Genomic DNA, 19,804 nt, shown 5'->3' with positions numbered 1-19,804 from the left:
TGTAGCAGCTTGCTCTAAATGTAGAAAAATGTAAGTTAATCCAATTGCGTAGGAAAAATATTACACTACTGGCTATTAAAATTGCTACACCACGAAGATGACGTGCCACAGACGAGAAATTTAACCGACAGGAAGAAGATGCTGTGATAAGCAAATGATTAGCTTTTCAGAGAATTCACATAAGTTTGGCGCCGGTGGCGACACCTACAACGTCTGACATGAGGAAAGTTTCCAACCGATTCTCAAACACAAACAGCAGTTGAATGGCGTTGCCTGGTGAAATGTTGTTGTGATGCCTCGTGTAAGGAGGAGAAATGCGTGCCATCACGATTCCGACTTTGATAAAGGTAGGATTGTAGCCTATCGCGATTGCGGTTTATCGTATCACGACATTGCTACTCGCGTTGTTCGAGATGCAATGACTGTTAGCAGAATATGGAATTGGTGGGTTCAGGAGGGTAATACGGAACGCCGTGCTGGATCCCAACGGCCTTGTAACACTAGCAGTCGAGATGACAGGCATCTTATCCGCATGGCTGTAACGGACCGTGCAGCCACGTCTCGATCCTTTAGTCAACAAATGGGGGCGTTTGGAAGACAACAACCATCTGCACGAACAGTTCGACGACGTTTGCAGCAGCATGGACTATTAGCTCGGAGACCATGGCTGTGGTTACCCTTGAAGCTGCATCACAGACAGGAGCACCTGCGATGGTGCACTCAATGACGAACCTGGATGCACGAATGGCAGAACGTCATTTTTTCGGATGAATCCAGGTTATGTTTACAGCATCATGATGGTTGCATCCGTGTTTGGCGACATCGCGGTGAACGTACATTGAAAGCGTGTATTCGTCATCGCCATACTGGCGTATCACCCGGCGTGATGGAGTGGGGTGCCTTTGGTTACACTTGTCGGTCACCTCTTGTTCGCATTGATGGCACTTTGAACAGTGGACGTTACATTTCAGATGTGTTACGACCCGTGGCTCTACCCTTCATTCGATCCCTGCGAAACCCTACATTTCAGTAGGATAATGCACGACCGAATGTTGCAGGTCCTGTACGGGCCTTTCTGGATACAGAAAACGTTCGACTGCTGCCCTGACCAGCACATTCTCCAGATGTCTCACCAATTGAAAACGTCTGGACAATGATGGCCGAGTAACTGGCTCGTCACAACACACCAGTTACTACTCTTGATGAACTGTGGTATCGTGTTGAAGCTACATGGGCAGCTGTACCTGTAAACGTTATCCAAGCTTTGTTTGATTCAATGCCCCGGCGTATGAAGGCCTTTATTACGGCCAGAGGTGGTTGTTCTGGGTACTGGGGTACTGATTTCTCAGGATCTATGCACCCAAATTGCAGGAAAATGTAATCACATGTCAGTTCTAAAATAATATATATGACTACCCGTTAATCATCTGCATTTCATCTTGGTGTAGCAATTTTAATGGCCAGTAGAGTATGTAACGTTCGGATAAAGCTTAAGTAGTGTGTTGCTTGACACAGCCACATCGATTAAATATTTACGTATTATGCTGTAAAGAAACTGTAAACTTAAGCTGAATATTATTGTGATACACAATTATACGATTACAACGCTGGGAACGCAAGAAGTAAACATATCTACAGGAAACTGGTGGAAAAAGACAGGTGAAACATGGGCAAAGACAGTGGTCGAAGAAAACTGAGGTGGACGGTGGAGATCCTGTATACGAAATGCTAGCGTCATAACGTAATTGTTCTGTAACATTAAGAAAGAAATACACATGGCTCGCAAATTTGTGCTATTGGCATAACTTACAGGCTAAGCAACAGCTGTTGATGACCAAAGTTTGTTATCTGCACTTCACTTTGCAAGCACAATGGACCCTCAAATTAAATTAAATAGTTCCACCTCTAAACAGAGACAGCTTGTTTATTGGTACTACTGATACAACTCAGAGGTTAGTCAACTAGCTTAGTTCAGTCTTAGTACCACTTCTTAAATTTATCACAATTCTAATAAATAAAAATTTGTTCGTTAACATTGCAGAATATGCATAGTCACTAACGTTGCAGTTGTTGACTGGAATTACTAGTCTAAACATTGTTATTAGTCTGATGTTTGTACTGACACTGTTTCAAGCTCGCAAAATGCAGTTTCAGCTAGTTCACCATTTATCTATACATCTTCTCACGATTATAATGTATTTAACATGACAATATGATCAGAATACTTACCTCTAGCAAATGTTTTTGTTAATACGTCACCAGGGAAGATGGAGCTGTTGGAAGACCTGGTTGCTAGTGCATCAACGCCGAAAACATGTTTCCCAATGTAATCATTTTACCCAGTCTTGGTTCAGTCAGCAGCTTTAGGATGGATTCAGCCCCATAGAGTAAGGTTATAATTTTTCTGTCAACATAGTTCATTTCTTTAAGTAAGACTTCAACTTCAGTTGCAGCATAGATAGTTGGAGACTTACGCACCTTGGTAAGAAATGGAGCCTATGCTCTGAGACACTGAACACTGTAGATATACATATATACGTATACACTCTCTCATACGTCATCATGTTACTCCAGAATTGTAACAAACAGCCCTATAGATCGATGTTTTTCAGCAAAAATGTAAAATATTAGTCCTGTTCCAGCTAAACTCTAACAAGTAAGCCATACAATTACCATTACTACATGAGATTTGTTCTTTGTTTATATTACAACAAAAACATTAATAAATTAAAATTAGCACTTGTGTGTAGATGAAATGCAGGTTTAAAGAGGCTTATCATAAAGTTCTAATCGATCGATGATACTGCTTTCCTCAAACGTTTGTTTTTGTACATAGTCTTCAATGTGCCAAAACCAATGTAATAAAAATCAATATTAGCATGTCTGATGGACATTTGAAATGTCAAAATAACACAGTGATACTTGACAATTATAGTTTATATGTTATTGTCTTCTCTCCCCGTCCCTGCCACCAACCACTACAATTACGTTTAGTCAGGTTTATTTTTACTGATACTTTCATTTAGGCTAGGATCACATAAATTGCATTCTTCGAGTAGATCGCAGCAATTGAGACTGCCTATTTGTTTGTGTGCTTGTCTACTATACATAGTATTTTAGCCAGCATATGTTTTTAAGGTTATAGATTTGGTCAGGTTTAGTCTGATGCATTTCCTCATTTAGGTCTAAAAGTAGAGTGTCAGCTACTTGCTTATGATCTTACTTTTAGCCACATCTGTCTGTCTGTCTGTTAAAACTCCTTTCCGCAGGAACGGGAAGAAGTATCAAGTTCAAATTTACGTCACATATCACGACATGGTCCCTTTAGGGTGTCAAGAAATGAGGATTCTAAGTTAATGTGATCAAAAGATACGGCCATTTATGTCATATATTTTGATGCTCACAAACTCACACATTAAAACCTAGAAAGTAATTTCAATTTGCGCAGAATAATGAAAGTTGGAGAGAAGCAAGGTTCTACAAGGCCAGTTAAGGAAGACAAATCCGAAAATCGTTAATTTATAATTATAACATAAGAAAAAATTTTTGGTCATTTTTCCTTTCTCTCAGGGACAGGTCGACGTGTCAAGTTGAAATGTATTTCGCATAATAAGGTCTATAGTCCTTTGGCGGTGTAATAAATGTAAGCTTCTGACTCAATGCGCTCAAAAGATACGACCATTTATGTTACACTTTTTATACTCGCAAATGCACTCGTCGTAAGAAAGAGGGTACTCCCTGTTGACCTAGAGTCATTAATTTTGCAAGAAGTAGGGATTTTCAGTACAGGAAAAGGAATAAATTTGTAATTATTGTAATTTGTAATTATATTACACGAAAAAATATTTGTTGTTTGTCATTCGATGCCCGACTCAGTCTGTCCTTTCGTTAAAACCCCTTTTCTCAGGGATAGGCAGACATTTATCTTGTCTGTATCGATATCGATAACAGGCAAAAATCTTCGAGATATCCGACTCTTGGATGGATGAAATATTTATTTACATAATTAAATGTGTATGGAACTTTCGGTGCTTGAGTCATATTTTTCTTTATGGAAACAATGTGGTTTGGACAAATTGTTTTTGAACATGACACCATTTTGCACTATTCTGGTGAAGATTATGTATTTTTAGACTGTGAAATAATGTAGTATTAGTAAACATTGTCTTGTAGAACAATTTAGACGCAGAAATAATTGATCTGAGAGCCGTTTATACCTTACACCACGTATGGTAAAGAGATCGAACGATGGACTTACACAATTGCTGCTTAACCTTTGAATTAGATCAGAAATGCCGAGTTACACTGGTGTAGTCAATATCTTCGCGTATTTCTGACAAATAAAAGAATAGTTTTGAATATGACGCTAATTTACGTAAAATTTAGGTGCAGATATAGCAATTTTTACATGGAAATTCTGCAGTATTGTCAATATCCTTACATATTTTTGAACATAACGCAAATTTCAGATCATTCAGAGACTTTTGAGCATGGGGTCATAATGGCTGCTGGCACATGTAAGGTAATTTCATGTTTTCGAACTTTGTTGTGACTGAATTGTTTTCGAATGTACCACTATGACAACTGGGTCATTTCCATTAGCTTGCTTTTTTGAATTTCCCACAACTTGAAGATGTCGTGCATTCGAGGTCATTGTGATGTTACTGTCTTCGTATGTAGCCAACTCACAAAACACTTGCACCTTTCAGGTTCTTCAAATGTAAAGTAAGCCAATTGCTTTAATCGTCAAAAACTCAAGTTTTTTTTCAGGTGTGCTGCTGCAAGGAAACCTAGAATGTTTTATACAAAGTTATCTATATTTACATCTACAGGATTATTCTGTATTTCACACTTAAGTGCTTCCAGGAGAAGGAAACCTGAGAGAAATTTCTGCCTCTGTCTTCAGCATGCCTACAGCTGCAATTCTGATACGAGGAAATCTAAGCAACTGATACGGAATTCTAAAGGCTTGTGTTACTAGTCTCGTTATATGGAAAAAATTCTACTTAAGTACTACAAGTTCCACAGAAGGTAATATTTGTGATTTGTGTGCATTATACGTAGAACAACGTTTTGAAAGAACCTACCTTGTAGCCAAATTCAATAGCCCGTATCATATTGATATCAGACCGGAGGATGTGTCCAGCAGTCACTTTCTTCTGGTCAATGATGACGATGTCTCCGAGCGAGTAGTCATTCAGTAGCATCCAGTCGAGGTTTATGGAGACGGTTTTTCCATAATTTGTCCAGGAGACCCACATGGGGTCCGGGTCGGGGTCGGCGAAGATGTGCACCCGGTAGAGCTCTTTGGTAAGGCGAGGCATTGTCAGTATCACGCTGTCGGCACATTAGAGGTACAATAGTGAGAGGTTATCCACAGGAATACCAGCTGTACGTAACTTATTGCATGCATCTGAAAGAAAACACAGTTAGGCGGGTTTAGGCGTAGTTATACAAACACTTCACCTAAGCACTTTGTGTATCGGACAGTCGACGACGACATCATCTAACGCACACTCTTGCGAAATACCACATAAAATTGCAATAAATATCACAATAAATCACAAATATTAATATCTTATTGTAACTCACGGCGCGTTTGAACCTTGTGAATGCATATGGTTACTCGATTTTCGTACTATTGTAATTGAGGTTGCTGAGAATGTGAGATAAATTTGACACTGACGCAAATATCAAATGGTATATTTTGGAAAACATACGGAATTGAGGAAACCATGTGAAATCAGATAAGATGGGAGGAACATTCCGTCAGTTAATGCATTTTCTTAATCAGGGTGGAGCAAGTTGGTGGCCTAGACCAGTGGATACAATTGATTGTGAATTTGTGGAAGCATTAACGGAGGAGGTAAAGACCTACAGTTACTTCCAACAGGATGGAACCACTGTCTGTACAGCTGGTCCAAGCTTGGAGCACGTTTACACAGCCTTCACGTGTGACGCAGTTGTTAACAAAGGTCAGTCTGGTCACGGCCCATAATATCCACTCAGGCCACCTGATCTGTCATTGTGTGGAAAGCCTTCAAGTCTATGGTGTATCGCAACAACCCTCATAGTCTTCAATAATTGCAGCAGAACATTAGGGATGAAACTGCAGCCGTTCCAGCAGTCCATTTTCGATCCGCATTCAGCATCTTGTTGACCTGGACCCAAAAGTGCCCACAGATGAATGGTGGTCTCTTTCAACATCTGGTATACTCAGGTTAGTACTGTATTTCCTTTTCTCTGCTGTATTCCTTTGTACCTGGAACTCTGGTCTCCAGACCACTTTTAATTGCCCCAGCCTGTGAAAGTGTTTCCCGAACGACAACAACAAATTTTGGGGATTGTCCAGAGATACATTCTGATTACTGAGATGTAAGATATTCACTATCTCAAGTTGCTCGTTAGAGAGTAACAGCATTTCGTTTGATTTATTACCCCCACTGATCTTTGTGCCTGTATTGCAAAGAAAATAACTAGACAACAGCACAAATGGCAGCAGTACTTGTAGTGCATGTGCCTCAGAAACTCATTCCATTCACTGTCAGTATTTTGATACTGGCAATAATAATGTCCACTTCTACTCTTCGCCCTCCAGCTTACGTTACATCCAGTTCTTGTCGGCTCTGTCCGGAGTTTCTTCTGCTGGCAGTGTTGGTTGTAGTGATAGCAATTTTGATAGGGTTACTGTTGAAGATCGTGCTGCTTATGAGTTAAATGAATGCAATGAATGAGCAGCACAGTGATGTGAGTGTTGTTGCATTACTCAGTACTTTATATTGTACGTTTTACTGATTGCTTGTTAGAGGCTTTTTAACTCCTTTGAAGATATTTTTACAAAAACAATGGTGACTGTGATAACAAACCCAATAACTCACAATTAAATTGTTACTCTCTACTAATACTGCAGGTCCTTTACACCGAACCAATCAGAAAATATGCCTGAACAAACTCCAATAGTTTGTCGTTGGTGTACTGTTTTCACTTGTATTAAGTGGACAAAAGAGAAGCACTTTTGGACCAACATTCTTAACATAGATCTAATGCTGCATAGTTTGGAGTATTCCAATCTCATATTCATTGAGTACCGTCAAAAGAAACTCATAAATCGGCATGGATTTATAAGGCATGTTTGTGGTGGCATGCTTCTATAAAATCTTCTTGTCTTACAAATCAGGTCACTTCAATTACAACACAGGAGCTTTCGATAGCTGCCTCTAACATCGTCATCAGGAGTTAAGATCACTGACTGCCAGGACCCTCACAGTGTTCTGCGCATGCATTGATGCGGCTCATAAACCGATAAGATTTTACTGAAACATGCCATCCCAATAATCTCCGAGGACAAATTATATTGTGGTACAGTGTCTCCAGGTACTAGTATATAAACAGAACACCGTACCAGCATCGGCAGTCAGTGATCTTAGCTCCAGATGACGATGGTGGAAACAGCTATTGAGGCTTTGAGAGTTTCATTCGAAGTGACTCGGCTTGTAAACTGAAAATCTGTTATTGACGGTTTATATTATTTCTAGAGTACCTAGTATATATTTATATACGCAACTGTCTCGAAGATTTATTTAATGGCAGAAGCCAGTACATTGTCATGGACGGCGAGAGTTCATCATAGACAAATGTGATAGCAGAAACGCCCCATAGAAGTGTTGTGTTCTTGAAGTACATATACGGCCAGTCAGAGAGACCAGGAATTGAACTGAAGTTGTACTGACTTATTTTAGATTATAAAACATGGAACACACTTTACCATCCAACACAGATGCTTCTGCCAAGGGCCTTACTATATTTTGACTGAAAAACCGAGTACTTTCAAGCATAATGGGGGAACTGCTACTTTTGTTGCAATATGACTATCACCTGTGACTTCTGTTTCTCCAGTCGCTGTCATACAGTATGAAGATCTGAAGTTTTCCGTTTTGAGAAGTGAAACATCGGAATCAGTTCATCAAACAAGAAGCAGAAATTACTTTTAAAGTGGTTGTTTCATATAATTCGGTGGCTCATCAAACATCATTGGCAATAGTTGCGCTATAGCATTTTAGGAGACTGGGAGGAAGTTCATGATAGCTGGTGTTAGTGTTAATGTAGACATGTCCTTTGTTAACAATTGAGGATATTTATGAAGTTTTCTAGCCCTCAGACAAATCTTTGCCTCACAAATATTTTTCCCCTTTATATATCCATAGATTCATATGGTACCATCGTATGGTACCTACAAAATCAGTTTTCCATTAAATGCATGTCAAAGCATGAGAAAGAGAATATTCTCACTCATTCTTATTTTGGAAAGTCATCTTAAGTCATTAAAGACAGTTGTATGTATTTATACTGTTACTGGTTGAAAATCAATCTGTGCTAAGTTATCAGTTTAACTTTGCCAATATCTCGTCTAAATTTACAGTACTGTTTTACCTATTAATCTCTAAAAGAATTTACATGTGGCAAACATAAGCTTTGAATTGAAAATATTAGAAAACTGAAAAAGGAAAGTTACATGGACAGTAATTTACCTGTAGAACTTTCTGGAAACTTCCAGAACTATTGGCGAGGTATATACTATTCTTGCTTGGTGCAGATTGCATTAGCCTCATTACACTTCAGAGATAATGAATATAATGTGAAGATCTTTTAACTCGTTGAGGTGAGAAAGGCAATGCATTTATTCATAACTTTTATGTGCATTTGGAGAGATAGTGAATATAATGTGAAGATTTTTTAACTCGTTGAGATGACAAAGGCAATGCATTTTTTCATAAATTTTATGTGCATTCGGAGTTTATATTTGCCTTTCGATTTCATACAGTGTTTGTGATTGTGTATTGATTAAAGTTGAGTGGAAATAACACATCATAAACTGAAAACATGTCATTAACTTGTGTCATGTCATTTCAACATCCTAGGACCTAATGAGTTGTATTAAGACTATCACTGACGATATTGGTAAGTTAAGTAAATAATTAACAATTTGTGTCAAGATTACCCTCTTGAGCTTTATCTACAAACATTGCATATGAAGAGGCTTACACTGGAAATAAATGCATTTTAAAATGAATATTTGCAATGTTGGCAATTAAGGGAGGATCTTTGCAGGTGGCTGCTGAAACCAGGATTTATAGACTTTCAGGATCAAGCATTGACATAATTTTTGTATTTCATAAGAATATTACAAAGTAAAACCCAAATAGTAAGTCAATAAGAAAAATTGCAAGAGACTATGATAGACACATATTTTGAGAACAACAAACAGTTATACAAAAACCATGAGTAAATGAAGGTAAAGGAACAACCACACGGTTTTAATAAGGAACCTCAGAGGAAGACAGGGGATGGGCAAAACGTTAAACTATAGTTAAAATGATTGAGACACAGAAAATAAAGCAGCAGGGAGTGGAGGGTAATTGATGTGAGTCAGCATATTTTTCCCAATTAAAAAGATGTAGAAGTTGATAGAAAACCTCATCGGTGTTGTGTAGTAAGAATTATCTTAGGGAAAGAAGGAGATAGGCAAACAGATATGAAATCTAATAGTGACCAAGTGAAATCTAGCAGTATCCTGTCGGAATCTGAAATAAAATCCAGTGGTGAAAATTTGGTTTCAGGACTAGAATACTTAGAATCTACCATGAAGACAAACAGTGAAGAAATAAGTAATCAACTTACTGGATAGCAGAGTAAATGTAATTAATAACAAACTCAGTGTGTTGTTAAAGAACAACAGTCAGTTGTAGAAAGCAGTAGTGCTCTTGTGCTAGAATCATGTGTTAACACAGCCCCACCAAACACTGATTTACCTGTTGCACAAAGTAGAAAAGTGGCAGTTTATACTTCTAGAAGTTTTAGGATAACAGTATTCAAGAGAAGATGTGAAAACATAGCATAACTATGCAATGAAAAAGTGTGCATGACAACCAAAGACTGTACTTTCATGTTACTCAATAATTTCAATAATAAATTTTTATCGGTGGGAGATTTCTGTGGAGTTTCTGATGGGTCAAAAAAGTTGCAAAACTACAATCTGGATAGATCTCTGTCAAACCATTGTTCCTAGTACATGCTTTGGTACAGAATCCCAAAGACTCAGCTCAAAGACAGTTTAAATATTTTCCTTGGCTGTGTGTTGTGTTTGCACCGAACACAGCAGTGGTAAACTGGGGCTTGTCATTGAAACAGGAATAGTGTCTGAATTAAATGGAGACCAAGAGAATGATGTTGAGGTATTGTAGCAGGAATATTCTAAGAGGATCACAAACCCTGTCCTGTAATGTATGTAACAAGTCCAGGGCTTCAATGCTCCTGCAGTATTACTTCATTCATTTAAAATTTCTGTAGTGCATGTATGTTTTCTTCTATCCGCCATTTTATCCTTGTACAATTACCTCTTACTGTCAATCTATCTTGTTTTTGCTAGTGTACCACACAATAATGTAGTTATGCAGCTATCTTATTATCTCATGGTACCAGTTAATTAAACGGAAATGACAAACAATTTGGGGCCTGGAAAGCAAAAAGTAACACATTATCGTTTATGTTGCAAACCTCTTACATATAATATTTATATTTTTTACATTTTCACTGTACCTGAAGTGTATGATATTTATGTGAACCAAAGGTATAAGCGAGAAAATAATTTCTTTATTGGATTACTTGAACTATGGTATGCCATGTTGTGTTATTACATTTTTGAAGATAAATAGATTTGATTAGTGCAATTTCAGGAAGTTTACATGCATTTAGAAAAAGAATTCGGATTTTTACATAAGGGGAAGTAAGATGATATCATTTTACTGTTTATTGTGTTTGTAGTCGGCTGATGTCAGCAACATAAAACATCTACTGAAATGAAAATACTAGATTTTTTCAAACTATGTCAGTTTCATTACTGTCATGATGTTATTGAGGGAGAAAGGCTTAGTGACAGATGGTGTTTGTCAAAGAAAAAAAAAATAAACAAACTATGTAAACTAAATAATATGTCATATGTTTGAAAGTTCACTTGCAATGTATAATACTATATTTCATGGCTCAAAATACATAATATGTTACAATGAATTACGTATGCAGATTTAGAGCTTTTTTCTACTTTGGGTGTATTTATGGAATTATGTGAAGCTTATGGACAGTTTGAGATGTTTATATTAACATGAGGTTTTGACAACTATTCTGTTTTTTTTAGGTTTGTGTGGTGATAATAGAGTGATGATGTATTACAGACTTATTTGTGCTCTGTTCTGTGATGTATTATGATAGTATACTGTTCATAACTCTGGGAAATCACCAAGGTGTATTTATGCTACATGTTGGTGTAGAATAATGGTCTGTTGTTACACTAATAATTTTAATGAAGTTTAGGTAATGGGTCTGATGCACTGGCACTATCTCATTTTTTTTGACAGCTTAATGATGGTCAACACAATGAGAAAAATTACTAAATTAGTTTGTATGATGTACTGAGCATAATGTCTTTGCTGTTAATACCTCATAAGGAACTTCTAAAACTACCTGACATTTTAAATGCATGGCTGCACATAGTTAAAAAGTGGCTGAATGTACTGTGTTCAGCTAAATGGGGGGACCATTACTATTAGAAAAGATGTTTCTAGGTTACATTACAACTTTAATATAAAGTGTGATCATAGTTGTAATATTTACCAAACAAACTTTGGGCTTATATTTTCGATAGGAAGTCATTTAAGTGAAATGAAGAATAACCTTTGTGTTTTGTGGGAAGAATTGTTTTGTACAACGTGTTGTGTCGTTGTATGATGACATTAAAATGACGTCAACGATGGCTTTCTTGAATGCTTGTTGATAATACTTTCTGTTGCATGCTTATGTGTCAAAAAGGCATTAAACTTGCGAGTACATGATTTCTAAATTACCTTTTCAAAACTGTAAAAAAGCGATATTTACAATTCAACACAGGGCTTAATGAGACGGGATGACTTTTGGAGAGAAATACATTTCAAGCCAAAAAAAAAAGAAAAGAAATGCGGAAAAGAATACATCACGAAGGAATTATCCAAATGGGACGGAAATCCGGGTAGATGTGTTGTACGTGTCCACACAAACAAATGATAACAACTTGAGATAATATGGATGATTTATTCAAGAGAGAGTGTTTGACAAATTGAACAAATTAGTAAAATATTGCTCCACGTCTGGCCATTATGTAAGCAGTTAAGTTATTGATCTTGTAATTGGTTGGGAGAGTTGTTGGATCTCCTCCTGAGGTATTTTATAGCAAATTCTATCCAATTGGCGCGTTAGATCGTCACAATCCCGAGCTGGTTGGAGGGCCATGCTCACAATGCTCGAAATTCGGGTGAAATCCGACAACCTAGCTCGTCGAGGCAGGATTTGACAAGCTAGAAGGTTATGTGTAGGGACCCTCACTATGTGCACGTGGGCCTTATCTTGCAGAAATTTGAGCCCAGGATGCCCTGCCATGAAAGTCAACTAAACAGGGCGTAGAATATCTTCGACGTACTACAGTGCTGTCAGAGCTCCGCAGATGACAACCCAAGTGGTCCTGCTATAAACTGGAACCCCAGACCATCACTCCTTTTTCTTGGGCCGTAAGCTGCTTGACAGCAAGGTTCGTATCCTATTACTGTCCGAGGTGTGTCCAGACAGGTCTTCGATGGTCACTGTGGCCTGGAATCTCATTGACTGGATTAGGATTGTCGCCAGCGATAAGTCCCGCTTCGGACAGAACCCCGACGACCAGTGAGGACGTGTCTGTAGATGCCCTGTAGAGCAGTAGGGTACCGAAGTGGCTGTCACCAACCTTACAGCAGTGAAGGGCAGGGGTGTCATTGCATTTCGTAGCAGGCCAAGTTTGTTTATTATCCACGGGACCTTTACAGCACGACGATACGTCGACGATATTCTATGCTCCGTTTTGCTGGCCTTCGTAGCAAGCCACCTTGGGCTTACATTTGAGTAAGAAAATCCCCTTGTACATACAGCGAGAATTTCTGCTGCTTTTTTTTTTTCATGTTTGCCAAACCCCATATTCGCCAGGGCGACTACTGCATCTCTACCCAACTGGGAATGTTAGGAGCATTATTGGCAGAGTCCTCGAACTAGCTTGGGATTATGATGATCGAACGCGCCATTTGACAGAATTTGGTACGTTATCCCTCCCTCGGTGCCAAGCCGAATAACTGCTCCCTTAAGGGTCAGAGGTGCACCAATGCTGTAATGACTTGCTCAGTTTGCGAAGCACTTCCTTTTGAATAAATCATCGAATTTCTCTGATATTGTAAAAATTTGTTTGTGTGTACAAGCACGTCACATCCACAAATTTCCTTCCCATCCCGTTAATTCGTTGTATTTGTTTGTGATAATTTTTTTAAGGTGGTTCTATGTACACTGTCCTCAATCTGTCTGGACTGGAGATCAAGAGAAATTTTCGTGATTCTGTGATCATATGAGTGTGTTTGTGTTTAACTGAAAGAAATTGGGTTTTGGTGACAATACACAGCGACAGCGAAAGATATTTTTGCATGCTCTTAAAAAGATAAAAGCTAGAAAATAGGGAGAAAGGGTCATGTGTTTTTATGTTTCTTTGCACTCACACCTGGCCATCTGTCAGCCCACAAGTGAGCTAAAGAGATGTATGCCACCATAATTTTATTAAAAAGGATCTTTTCTTTCAGTAAAAGTTCATTTTCTAACCATACGAATGATGAGTATTCAATTCAACAAATTTCACTATGTTTTTAATAATTATCTGAACTTTAAAAGCTTTTTCTACTCATGCTGAGTAGGTACGGTTTAATACAAATTACTTAAGGAATGAAACTAGGACTGGACTTGTGATGAGCACTCAGTTATGTTATTTATGCTCGTTCACATTAACGAATACGAAATGTCATCTTATCTGAGGCAAAACAAAACATTAACAAAAACAGTGTTTTTCACAAAATATCATCTGTGTGAAAACAGAGACAGTTGATCGGTGGAACTTTTTAATCCTACTTTTATATGTGTAATACGAGTGTCATTCAGAATGTAAATGAAAATTAAGTGAATTGAGAACATTCCTGACATATAACCAAGATAAATAGATTGACTCATCACTGTTTCACTGTTGCCCCTGTTGTTCTGCTTTCCACTCACCTTGCTTTATATTATTTGTGGCTTGATTTTTATGGTTTGTTGGACTTTTGTCAAATCCACTTACGTAGTCAGTAGGACGCTACACGATATCCTGTTGTAACGTCCACTGGATATGTATAGAATCTCTCAAATAAAACTCTTTTTGTGTGATGCCAAAGCCTCCTGTAAGCTAGAAGAGGACACCCCTTTGTGTACTGCGCAGGATTTGCCCAGCTGCACAAACAGAAGACTGCATCAAGATACTTGCTACAAAAATTATGACAGCGGTGATAATGGCTTCATGGTAGGTCATCAACGCTTGCAGCGGTAGCTTGTAGTTCCATATGTATTGTTGCTTGCTTTGTGTGATAGTCTATCAATATGTTGTATTAATTTATGCATTCCATCCAATTGGACTCTAAGGTACTGTGTTACTGCTTAGCTGGAGATAAAGACTTTTCGTAAAATAACTGGAGTATTGCTACATAATGAAAATTGATCTTTTAAGAGTATGTGTCTATTTTTCTGTAGGTTTGTGTTCAGTTTCTTTGCGTACACACCATTACTGCTTCTGTGAATCGCCCCATCTGCCATTCACCAAGTTCAGCTCTTAAGTGCCCTGACACCTCATCCAAAGATATCGTCGGCATATGTCACCACCCAATCGACTTGGTCAGATTCTTCCAATTGTCACAAGAGAGGTTCGATTACAAGCTGATAAAATCTCGTGTCGACCCCTGTGGGCACTCACTAATATATTTTGATTACTTTTTACATGCCAGCTGACCATTGGACAAGTCTGTCCGTATAATAGTATAGACATTGGGGTTACTGTACTCCTTGCATCTGTACAAATAGCAATAAATTGTCGAATACCTAAGAGGTCTCATGTAACAGTGAAATCACGTTATTTTTTTGTATGTACCTATTGTTTCGAACAGCTTTTTGGATTCCTTACGAATACTTCTCCCTTTCCTAAAGCCAAATTGACAGTGATTAAGCTGATTAATGCTACCATATGTTTCATAAGTGTAATTTTTGAACATTTGCAAGCATGTCGATAAGTTTATAGGATTAAGTGGTTCTTCAACCACAAACCCTTTGGTTATACACCTTTCGCTTATTTCCATCTTCTTAACACCTATGGACCTTTATCTATGGCGAAAATTAAAGGAACCGCTCTACAAGCTTTGCCAAATGTCACACTATTTTGCCTAGCTTTCTTATGTTGGCACCACTTTCCGTGATTTCCCGCTAGCTGGCGTGGCATGACTGTCTGGCGGAGGGAGCGTTCAGCTGTTGTTGCAGAGAGCTGAGTGGAGAGAGAGAGGACTGTGTGCAACGCCACCACTGTTGATGGTTCTGGTGGGCCATCGGTAGACGCCTGGCCGCAGGTGAAGAGACGGGTTTGTGTGTGGGGTCGCTCGCACACATGACATTTATTGTGGGACTGTGAGATGAACAGACTTGAGTCGCTGGAACCAGTGCCTTATGGATATCTATTTGTAATGCGTTGATGTTCCTTGGGTATCTTACATACGGATTTATACCATGTTTGTGACGTGTATTTATCTAGCTGTGCCATGCAGCGTTATACATTAACAGGTTCCATACCGTAATCTGGTACTTAGTAAAACCACATTTTCTAACAACCATCCACAGACAGTGCACCCCTACAATGTATTAATAACTGTTGAGGTTAGGTGGCTGCCCTCAGTGTATTACGAGTGCTGTATGGGGTACAGGTTTTCTACCGACTGGATGTTATCAGTTGAACAGTCGGTTTGCTAGACATTTCAATGATACTTTATACTGGTCATGTCCACCACATGTCGTTTGTGCTATTAACAGAACAATACATATGTGTTTTCTCTTTTCTTACTGTAATGTTTCAGGTTAGTTTCTGTGGTATTTTCTTGCGCCTTTTATGTGGGAATGTGACTGAGGGCCTTTGAGAAAGTGAATGTTTATGGCAGTTTTCAAACGACAAACATCTGTGGTCCTGCAAAAGGGAAGCTAATGTTCTTAACTGTTATACTATTTATGGTAAACATTTTATCTTTTAGACTAAATGTATCTCTGAAGTTTCTTCGGGTCGGATCATTTTATTATGCTGCTTTAATAACGATGCAATTTAATTTAAATTTTTTTCAGTCTGAGTCTTTGTTGCTGTTGTTAAAATTTCACTTTGGAAGTGTTCTGTTTATGACTTCAGTGGTTGCAACCGGTTGTCCTGAAGAGGTAGCAATTGTGATTTTAAAGTCTTTATTTAATACGGGACTTTTTAACAATTTATTGCTTTATTAATGTTTAACCTTGGAGACGTTCCGTTTGTGAATCTTAATGGTTGTAGCCAGTTAATCTGATCAAGTCAGATCTTTGTATGACTCTGTTTATTCATGTTATCAATAAATGTGTAAATATTGTACTGGTAACTGTAACTCAGTCAATCGATTCCGCCCTTTAATACTAAGGGCTCAATTTCAAGTATCAAAGGAGACACTGAGAAATTCTCAACACAAGAAATACCGTATCACGAGGGCCATTGACATGATAAGTACAGACGATATTCAGCGTGCGGTTTCGCCTGTCAAGAACTGAATGTATCAGTGACCGAGGTCAAATTTTGAGCACTTGACGTGCCAGTCATAAAAATAACCATAGTAATTGTATCTGTGTTTCGACTTTGTTTACTTTTTTCCCTGTGTAGCAGACCTTTTCTCCAAATTTCCAAGTAATTTGCGCAGCTGTTATGTTGTAACTAATTGACCAAAATACATACACGTTACTTTCTTGAAGAATTTTTCTAATGTTCTTTCCAAAATTGCAGAAAATTAGTTTCATTTAAGGAAAACAGAGAGTCGTAAGTCGACAGAGTCGTGGCATATTGGGTTCGGAATTTAATCTTCATGAGAGGGTCGCCACATATTTAGATTTTGGTCAGTTCTTCAGTAAGAAAAACGTATTACTGTTTCTTCGACGTACCAGAAGAACATGATGATAAGCTGCAGTACTGCGTTACACATTTCCATCTTAATTTATAATGTGTGGATTTACACTGTCAGTTACTTGACTAAAAAAGAATTATCAGTATTTGAAAAGAGGACACAAAACTGTAGGATGGGTTTCATCTGTACTTACATGTGTTCCATGGTGCTCACAACGTCGGCTCCCATAGGGTCACGATTCATCATCATCTCTGGATACCTGGTCCTCAGCGCGAAGTAGGCATCCACTCCTTTCTTAACCCTCTCTATGCTGCACTTGCAGTTTATGTACATCCTCTCGATATGTGCGTCATCTATAACAAATGTACACGTGGGTTATTGCACAGAATTTCTCAGCAATCACAGAAAATGTATTTTAATAGCTATATATTGAAGGTAGGATTTTAATGATGTTTTCCGTCTTTCTTCTGATTCGATACTGTCCTCCATCATTTCATATCATGTGCAAATTTTTTCACTTCTATCTCACTACTTTATTCAGCTTCCTTTCTAGACTTGCTCTGCCTCTACTAATTCTGACCTTCTACTTCTCCCTCCACCGACAGTTAATTGTTCCTGGATGCCATAGTGGATGCTTCACTAACCTGGCCAGCTCTTGGCAAGTGTCTTCTGTGGTGTCACCGCCAGACACCACACTTGCTAGGTGGTAGCCTTTAAATCGACCGCGGTCCGTTAGTATACGTCGGACCCGCGTGTCGCCACTATCAGTGATTGCAGACCGAGCGCCGCCACACGGCAGGTCTAGAGAGACTTCCTAACACTCGCTCAGTTGTACAACCGACTCTGCTAGCGATGGTTCACTGACAAAATACGCTGTCATTTGCCGAGACGATAGTTTGACTTAGCCTTCAGCTACGTCATTTGCTACGACCTAGCAAGGCGCCATTATCAGATACTATTGATATTATTAAACATGTACGGTCAAGACTGACGTTCTTCATTAACGGATTAAAGTTAAGTATTCCACCAGCTACGTCCGTTTTTCTAAATTCAAATTTCCTTGTCCTGTTTAAGACCTCACGCCAACGTGCGTGTGCTAAAACGCGTGCATTTCGGCCTCCTCTAGTAACACGTGTTGGCTCTCCTGCCAACCAAAACATTGGCGACGAGGCACAACCGCGCTCTTTTCGACATTGCCCTGATTTACTTGTGTAATGGCTTCGCCACAATCTTCAGATGTACTGTCCAAATTTTATCGCTTACAGAATCAGCAGACGCAGGCCTTAATGGATGCCCTTGGACAGCTCGTCCAGGGTCAACGGGCAATGCAAAACGATGCGGCAGCCGCCGCTCCACCGCTAATGCAGCCACAACACGCTGTTGCACCAACTTTTCGACCTTTTGATGCTGCACTGGAAAGCTGGACCGGGTGGTCACGCCAATTTTGATTCCATCAAGGTAACGAGCAGCAGCCTTTTTTGTTGTCCTCAATAGGGGTGAACATGTACCATGTGATAGTCAAATTATTTCCCCGACGTGACGTAGCAACTCTGTCCTACGACGATGTTTTGTCTGCATTAGATGCATATTTCAAAGAATCAGTCAATGTAGTTGCGAAATGGTATACCTTCTTTTGTACAAAACGTACGGCTGGTCAGACTAATCAGGAGTGGGTTGCAACCTTGCAAGGCCTTACTATGGATTCTGCTTTTGAGTGTCAATGTGGACTCCCTTATTCAGATACTATGGTACGTGATGCAATTGCACAGAACGTTTCCGATGTTCGTATAAGGGAACAGATTTTGAAACTAGTCAATCCCTCCCTTCAACAAGTGATGAACATATAGGATCGGCAGGACACTGTTGACTTTGCTCAGGAATCATTTGAAACTTCGCCAACCGCGTGTCAGGTTAACCGGCCCACCGGGTGAGCTGCACGGAGCAGTACACAGCCTTCGTGACCGGCCACGCCGCTGCCGCCAGGCTCTCCGCCACATGTGCCGCGCCGGCAAGCAAACGCAGTGCTAAAATCATGCCCGCGGTGTGCTACTATATATTCGCGTGAGAATTGCCCATCACGCCAAGCTATTTGCTTTTTCTGTAATAGAAAAGGACATGTTGAGAGTGTTTGCCAGAAAAAGCTCTGATCGGAAACTCACAACCATTCCAGGCCCTTTGCTTCGCGCGGAATTCGAACCAAGGATACTCAGGCTCGTGAAACTTCGCCCATGGCAATTCATGTAGTTCATTCCACTCCGCTCAGTGCCACTCCCTCTACCAGTGACTGTGTTCGTTCCACAAATAGTGTGCGTCGACATCGCCGGTAATCCCGTCAAGTCGCAAGTGATTTTGTACCAGTGTCAGTTCCCATTGCATGAGACAGTCGTTCTTGTCGTCAGCAGGACAATAAACTTTTTGTGGACTTGGACATTAATGGCAAAGTGATACCATTCCAGTTCGATACCGGAGCTGCAGTTTCACTGATCTATCAAGACACGTACAAACAGCTGGGCACACCTCCGTTGCGTGCTGCAAATGTTAAGTTAACTAGTTATTCCGGTCAAGATATCCTGTGTTAGGACAGTGCAGCCTTCTTGCAACATACAAAGGACAAGCAAAACTTGTGTCATTTAACGTCCTTCGTTCTTCTTCTGCAGTCAACTTGTTTGGTTTCGATTTATTTCAGTTGTTTAACTTGTCTGTAGTAAATCAGGTCCTATCAGTGAATCAGACTG

The 19,804-nt window shown here is 39.2% G+C and overlaps 1 protein-coding gene across 1 annotated transcript in view; it reads right to left on the bottom strand.

The window, feature by feature from the left end:
* LOC124798541 (retinol-binding protein pinta-like) overlaps positions 1–19,804 on the bottom strand; it is a 128,073-nt gene that overhangs the window by 70,699 nt on the left and 37,570 nt on the right. Inside the window, exons 3-4 of the mRNA XM_047261991.1 lie at positions 17,263–17,422; positions 5,088–5,337 (exon numbers count right to left, since the gene is read on the bottom strand). Of these exons, the coding sequence (XP_047117947.1) occupies positions 5,088–5,337; positions 17,263–17,422 (410 nt within the window). The remainder of the gene's footprint in view (positions 1–5,087; positions 5,338–17,262; positions 17,423–19,804) is intronic.

The sequence above is a fragment of the Schistocerca piceifrons genome, chromosome 5 (genome assembly GCF_021461385.2).
Source record: "Schistocerca piceifrons isolate TAMUIC-IGC-003096 chromosome 5, iqSchPice1.1, whole genome shotgun sequence".
NCBI lineage: Eukaryota > Metazoa > Arthropoda > Insecta > Orthoptera > Acrididae > Schistocerca > Schistocerca piceifrons.
This window is presented reverse-complemented; position numbering and strand designations above follow the sequence as displayed.